At 43.5% G+C, this 7500-nt stretch overlaps 1 protein-coding gene across 3 annotated transcripts in view; it reads left to right on the forward strand.

Annotated features, from left to right (window-relative positions):
- Positions 1-7500, forward strand: part of cdc42bpab (CDC42 binding protein kinase alpha (DMPK-like) b) — a 152660-nt gene that overhangs the window by 139317 nt on the left and 5843 nt on the right. For all 3 annotated transcript variants that reach the window (XM_063223612.1, XM_063223613.1, XM_063223611.1), the window contains one exon: positions 657-817. In XM_063223612.1, the coding sequence (XP_063079682.1) occupies positions 657-817 (161 nt within the window). The remainder of the gene's footprint in view (positions 1-656; positions 818-7500) is intronic.

Consider the following 7500-nt stretch of genomic DNA (forward strand, 5'->3'; position numbering starts at 1 on the left):
ACCTAGAACCCACATGCCCATGCTAGAACATTTAGAACATCAGAACACAGAGTACTCATCATTGCACTGGGCATACGTAAGTTAACCACCTAGAACCTAGAACCCACATGCCCATACTAGAACATTTAGAACATCAGAACACAGAACATCAGAACACAAATTTGTCATCATTGCACTGGGCATATGTGAGTTACTAACTGGAACCTAGAACCTACAGTACATGGCCATGTTAGAACATTTAGAACATCACACAGAGTAGTCATCATTGCACTAGGCAAACGTGAGTTGCCACCTAGAACCCCTACATGCCCATGCTAGAACATTTAGAACATCAGAACACAGAACATCAGACCACAGACTAGTCATCATTGCACTGGGCATACGTGAGTTACTAACTGGAACCCCTCTTACATGCCCATGTTAGAACATTTAGAACATATTATAGTAGTCATCATTGCACTGGGCATACATGAGTTCTCCCTTAGAACCTAGAACCTACATGTCCATGGTCTTTCTCCCCATCCTCTTCATTTCTCTCTCCCTCTAACATTCTTCCTGTCTTCCATCCTGCCCCCCTCTCTCTCTCTCTCTCTTTGTCTCTCTCTCTCTCTCTCTTTCTCTCTCTCTCCCCCACCCCTCCCTCTCTCTCTCTCCAGGCTCTAACTCCCAGAATGGCAGTGCGCTGCGTAGGGAGTTCTCTGGCAGCAGCTACGGCTCCTCTAAGCGCCAGACCATGACGTCTCCCTCCGAGAGCTCGCTGTCGTCTGGAGGCGGCATGGACGTGGGCGACGCCCCGCTCTCGCAGTTCGACCGCGAGGTGAGTCCAGTGCAGAGGGGTACGCTGTACTAAGAAGCTGGTTCAGGAGTAAACCAGGTTAAAGTGATACTGTCCCATTTTTGGAAATAAGCTCATATTACACCTCCCATTGAGTTAAATAATTCAGTTTTACCTTTCGCCTCTACTTTCAACCGTTTTCTGAGTATGTCAGTGCAAATTTTACCTCCATGCTAGCAGTTGACATTGAGTCCTATGAAACCAGCTGGCGGCTAACTGGTCTCATAGGAGTCAATGTTAACTGTTAGCTTGGAGGTAAAATTTACACTGCCATACCTAAACAACGGTTGAAAGTACAGGAGAACGGTAGAACCCTATTATTTAACTCAAGGGGAGGTGTAAAATAAGCGTATTTCCAAAAATGGGACAGTATCACTTTAAGTTACGAGGTAAATCATCTAATAGAAGACCTGGCTAAATCGGGCTAAGAGATGAGTCATCTCTTAAGAAAATGAGGATTCCAGGCTCTTCTATTAGATGATTTACCTCTTAACTTAAACTGGATTACTCCTGATCCAGCTTTGTAGTATAGACCCCAGTTCCGGGGAACCCATGGCTACGCATGTAACCACGCTCCTGAGTTTCGGATGATTGCCAGGCAGCGTTTTTTTTTTTCAGCGCTTAATGTTCATCGCACAGGAGCAGGTGATGAACTTTCAGTGCTGAAAGCACCGTCTGGGAGTCAAGAGAAACTAAATAAAACAACAGAATGCATTTCTCCCCCTCGCCTCTCCTTTTCCTCTTGAACTTTCCTTGAACTTTCTTTTCCTGTGTGTTAGCTGATTTTGTGCTTGTGATGCGCAAACCCTCTGAAGCGCCGTTTTGTTTTGTTTTTTTTTGTTTTTTTTTTGTAGTTGCAACTGAGGTAGATGTACTCCATTTCCCACATGAGACAACTCTGAGACAGTGCGCTAAATATTCTGAAGTTTTTCAATGACGAGGCTGTACTCATTCATAAACAAACGTGTGTAATCGAATCAAATGAACCTGCTGTGTATCCTGAGTGCTGTCACAGCGTTACTGGTTGATGGCATCTTATGACGGTGCAACGACGATGCATCTGTTGTTCTCACTACATGAGGAAAAATAGAGGTCACTTTATGTCACCTTTAACCCATTGATGCCTAAGGCACCTGCAAAAACGGTGAGCTCTTTTTTTTAAGAAAAGCTGCCCTCAGCCTATAAAAACCTAAATATCTCAGCTTCTGCAGCACATAAACATATGCACTAAGTTGCATTGAAACGCTATGACCCTCATCTTTCATTAGAATGTGTTCATTCATCTCAAACAAACAGAGATTTTTAATAAAGTTGTCTCAAATCTCATGAGCCTGAATGTTACGTAATGCAGCTCCATGCGCCTGGGCCAATGTTGCGCAACGCAGCATCCAGCATCAATGGGTTAACTAGTGTATAGTGTATCTAGGAGAGCCGATTGACAACGTTAGCTGGTGTTTCACACTGTTCATTTGCAGAGAAGGGACATGTACAGTATGTTGTGTATGTAATACGTATGAACTTATGGCAGTGTTCAGCAGCAACACACACACACACACCCTTGAGTCCACCGGCACTTGGTGAGCCGTAAATAGACCACCTGTGTGAGGGAAGGCCCACGTGCCTGAGATCTCGCCCTCAAGGCACGGACAGACCGGCGACGGAAGTAATTGACGTTTTATTGTGCCGATGGCAACACAAGAGAAAAAAGCGATTTGGGCGACAGTTTGTTGTTGGACCTCAGCGAATATTATGCAAATGAGCTATGATGCGGTTAGGCGACAGCCACCATAGCCATTTGGAATATTGGAATGCTTGCATTCTGTGCTTGCATTAATGGGCAAACCAGAGATTCTTTAAGTATATAGAGATATCCCAACATAATAGGTTTCTATGGGAACCTAACGTGACCAGGTTCCGGTCTACCTAAAGGGGTGCGTCATAATGCTCCTAGAATGAATAGAACAGTCCTTAGGTCTGCCTGAAGGGGGATTTCCCCCCTCCCCCCCCCCTCCCCCTTGCGACAATAGAACCCGGGAAACAATGGGCCAGCGGAACCTCTCTCTTATCTACTCTCTCTGGGCAAACTGTCGCTTCTATCGCTCGAGTCGCTCTTGCTACACATTCCAGCGATTCTCGGGCGCTTAATCTTGTCACCACCTGTGTGTCCTGTCCGCCCAGTCACCTCACCTCACCTGAGGCAGCTTTGTCATCATGATGAACTAAGTGTGATGAGGCCACAACCCCTCCCATGGGTGCTGGACTAGCACTAGCTGGACTAGTCATATAATAATTTAAAAAATGGAGTCCGCAAAACAGGGCTCCCTTTTCTCTTATTTTGAAGGGCATGCTGCCTGCCCACCTTTCCTCTAAACACAGAACAGATTACACCACCCCCCAGCCTCAACACACCCCGACTTGACTTGTATAATAAAAAAAGTACCAATGTCACTTAAGAAGGGAAAGGACAAAAAAAGATAACAGAAATCCTAAAGTTAAATCGTACGTATACGTAGACCTGTGCAGAAACGTACCAGCTTTTCTGCCATTGTAGTCCTCAGACAGGAGCATGAGCAGTCCCGTCCCCACCCCACTCTTGCCCACCCCCCTCTCCCAAGCATGTGAAATGTGCTACTATGCTACTGTGCAACCACGACCCCCAACCATACCCCCCCCCGCCCCACCTCCAAAAAAATCACCCCGTCACCTCCCCACACCACCACCACCACCCCCTCCACCAGAGGAGTATTCTAAGAAGCTGCTTTAGGAGTTCACCAGGTTAAGAGGTAAATCATCTAATAGAAGAGCCTGGAGTCCTCATTTTTCTAAGAATGAGGACACCAGGCTCTTCTATTAAGTGATTTGTGATTGATGGGGTTAAGAGGTAAATCATCTAATAGAAGAGCCTGAGTCCTCATTTTCCTAAGAATGAGGACACCAGGCTCTTCTATTAAGTGATTTACCTCTTTCTTAAGACCAGCAGGGTTTCAGGCTCTTCTATGAGATGCTTTACCTCTCAACTTAAACTTCAACTTTTTTCGCACACCTCAGCTGGCAGGTGCATCGGAGATGTCACCATGGGTCACTCAGCAACAACTTAAAGAAACTCCCGTACACTGACCATTTCGCTGTTCTTTCTTTAATAACGACGTTTCGGTACTACCGAAACGTCGTTATTAAAGAGAGAACAGCGAAATGGTGTGTTATTAAAGAAAGAACAGCGAAATGGTCAGTGTGCTGGAGTTTCTTTAAGTTGTTACCTCTTAACTTAACCTGGTTTACTCCTGAACCAGCTTCTTAGTATAGGCCCCAGTTCCACCACCACCTCCACCTCCACTCCCCACTCGTGTTTCTCAGCAGTAGCTCAAAGATGTTAACTCTCCTCTTCAGTGGCAGCCTGTATCGCCCTCTGAGAAGACTCCCGACCTGAAACGAGCCTTACGGACATTGCTTAGTAAGATGAAGGTAAAGTCAAAATACACACACACACACACACACACGCATAACACACACACACACATAACACACACACACATAACACACACACACACAACACACAACACACAACACACAACACACACACACACACCACATTACACACACCACACACCACACACCACACACCACACACCACACACCACATAACACATAACACACACACACACACACACACACACCCCATTGCCTGTCTTGGCTGTCCAACCCCATGTTTTAGGTCCATTGCCAAATGCCCCCCAGTCTCCTCCATCCCCTCCCCGCGTCTACCCAAGTGGCTACCCCAAGACACTCACTTGCTGGGAGGCCACCAACTCCTCAGTGAGTGGCTGGCTGGCTGGTTGGTTATATGGCTGGCTTGCTTGTTCGCTGGTCATGCACACACACACACGCACACACACACTCACACAGTCGTGCACACACACACACACACACTCACTCACACGCACACTCACTCACTCACACATGCACATACCCCTGAGTGCCGTGGATTTTTGTTGGGAATGGCAAGCTTACCATGCGCAGTTTGCATACTCCCCGCCTCCATCCTGACCCCATTGGCTGCTCCAGATGCCCATCAGAGACTCCGACCAATAGGAATTGCTTGTGGAGTGCTGATAGGTTGTGCTGTAGAGTAGCAGTGTATGAGGGGGGGCTCTCCTCTCCTCTCCTTCAGTGTTGTGGACTTTGCATGTGTATTCATACTTGTACACACACACACACACACACACACACACATGTGCGCGCGCGCACACACACACACACACACACACACACACACACACACACACACACACACACACACACACACACACACACACACACACACACACACACACACACACACACACACACACACACACACACACACACACACACTGAAGAAGCCACTTGCTTTGTGTTGACTGTGTGTGTGTTTGTGTGTTTGTAGCACCTTTTTGTTATCTTGAATCTCAAGTGACTTACAGTAGAAGTAAGACGTGCATGGCCATGTTGTTCATTGGTGATATTCTATATAGATAGCCTGGCTTTCGCGACTGCAAGGTCTCTTTTAGACATCAGTAAACCTAGAAGGTGAAAAAGTGGATCGCACTCGGGTTCTTCTTTTGTTCTTTTTTTTTTGAAAACTTTATTTTTATTGACGTTCCACTTCAAATAAAAAAAACATTTATATACATGTTTATTCTTCATACAATGGGTAACTTAATATACTTAATCTACATACATGTATATATTCAAAGATATTATATTAAAGTAAAATAAAACAGATGATTTTTTAACAAAAATAAGTTAACAAAAAAAAATACAAGAACATTAAGGATGGGCCTATTTAACAATGGGGTGTTTATTAACTATGGTATGAAGTATAACTCTTTTCTTCTTTTTATTGTTTTTTTTTTTTTTTTTTTGCATAGCAGCAGAAGTGTAGACAAACGTTTTGGCTGTTGCCTTCATCATTGTCTTTGGCAACAGACGAAACGTTTGTCTACACTTCTGCTGCTATGTAAAAAAAAAATTTAAAATTAAAAGAAGAAAAGAACCCAATCCACTTTCTCACCTTCTAAGTTATTCAACTGGAGACGCACCACACGGAAGAGCGCAGTGTATCTGAACTAAGACATCACTAAACCATCCGGAAAAAACAGTCTTTTTTTTTTTTTTTTTTTTTTAAACAGAACCAATTCAACAGAATCAATTTTGAGCATTTCCATCAGTTTGATGGGTGTTTCTAAGGTGCTGTTTCCACGTAGCAGGATATTTTTTAGCAGGGTATTTTTTTTCTCCTGTTGAGGTGTAAACGCAACATGTGGATAAAAATAAATCCTCCATTGTAACAAATGCGTTTCAGCCCCCTAAACAGGATATCTTTTTCTCCTGCTTTTTATACCTGGATATTAAATATCTGCTACGTGGAAACGGAAGGCCAAAACCAATGCAAAACCTATGCAACCAGGAGAAAAAAATATCCACACATAAAAATATCCAGCTACGTGGAAACAGCACCTAAGGTAATGACTCCCTAGTTCAAGTTCAGCAGGTGAGTGAAGGAATGGGTGTTCTAATTAATTAGAGGTTCCGTCAATCCCATACGCGGCATTTCATGAACGCCAGCTAGACGTGCCCCTTGCGTCTCCCACTGAGAAATGTTTTCAGATGGACTGCCTGGCCAGACTAATGTCTCAAAGAGACTTGCAGTCACGATAGCCAGGCTTAGATACCCATGTACCCTCCACACATTTTGAGCAGAAGCATTTTCTCCCAAAGGAAGTATGCAACACTGCAACATGTCATTTTTGGTGTCAGAAGAATGTAGAGAAGGGGGATTTCTGGGTTTAAATACTGTCCTCCTACAGCTTCTAAATCATGACATGACATTTTTTTTGTTTGCTTGTTTTTACTCTTTTTGGTTTCACAAGTTGCCTCTATTCATGTCCAGCAAGTACAAAACAAAAGACAATTAATGTACCACAAAGAAATGATAAAACAAAAACAAAAAGATAATTTATGTACCAGTTTTTTGTATGGTATAGTATTTACTGGACATGTTTTTGACCACAAAAATAACATGCTGCAACCACGCCTCTGGGTAATCCAGTCAGTAGGCTACACCACATTTGCTTTCAGTGACTTTAGGGTCTGACATTTGCTGTGCTAGTCACTTTCTGTTATCCCGACCCGTACTAAGTAACACATAGGGACCATTGGTAAAACTCTAGCCCTGAAACTGCTGCATTTGCCTGTCTCTCGCTTCAAATTAAAAAAAAAAACTTTAAAGGACTAATTTGGTAATTGTCTTACAGGTGTAGACAAATGCAGCATTTCCATAAAAAGCTTTGTCTGTAATCATTTTTTGTGTGTAGAGATGTTGCCAAGAGCATGTTTTTATTTGGAGATCAGCTGACATCTAGACAGTTGCATGAATTATTTTCCCTGTTTGGATATTTGTTAACTTCTTTGGGTGTTTTTGATTTATTGTATGGGTCAATGACCCTTTTTTGGTTCTCAAATATCAGGTGGTACAACTACAGATAATGCCCATAATTTAATTAGTAATGGATATATTTTCAATTAAGTGAATGTACTGTAATACTTCTTAGATAACAAAAAGTGGAGAAGACGCGCTCACACTATCGCCTAAATAGGCTACTTAACAATTCTTAACTGGGTGCTGA

This window comes from Engraulis encrasicolus, chromosome 18 (assembly GCF_034702125.1).
Source record: "Engraulis encrasicolus isolate BLACKSEA-1 chromosome 18, IST_EnEncr_1.0, whole genome shotgun sequence".
NCBI lineage: Eukaryota > Metazoa > Chordata > Actinopteri > Clupeiformes > Engraulidae > Engraulis > Engraulis encrasicolus.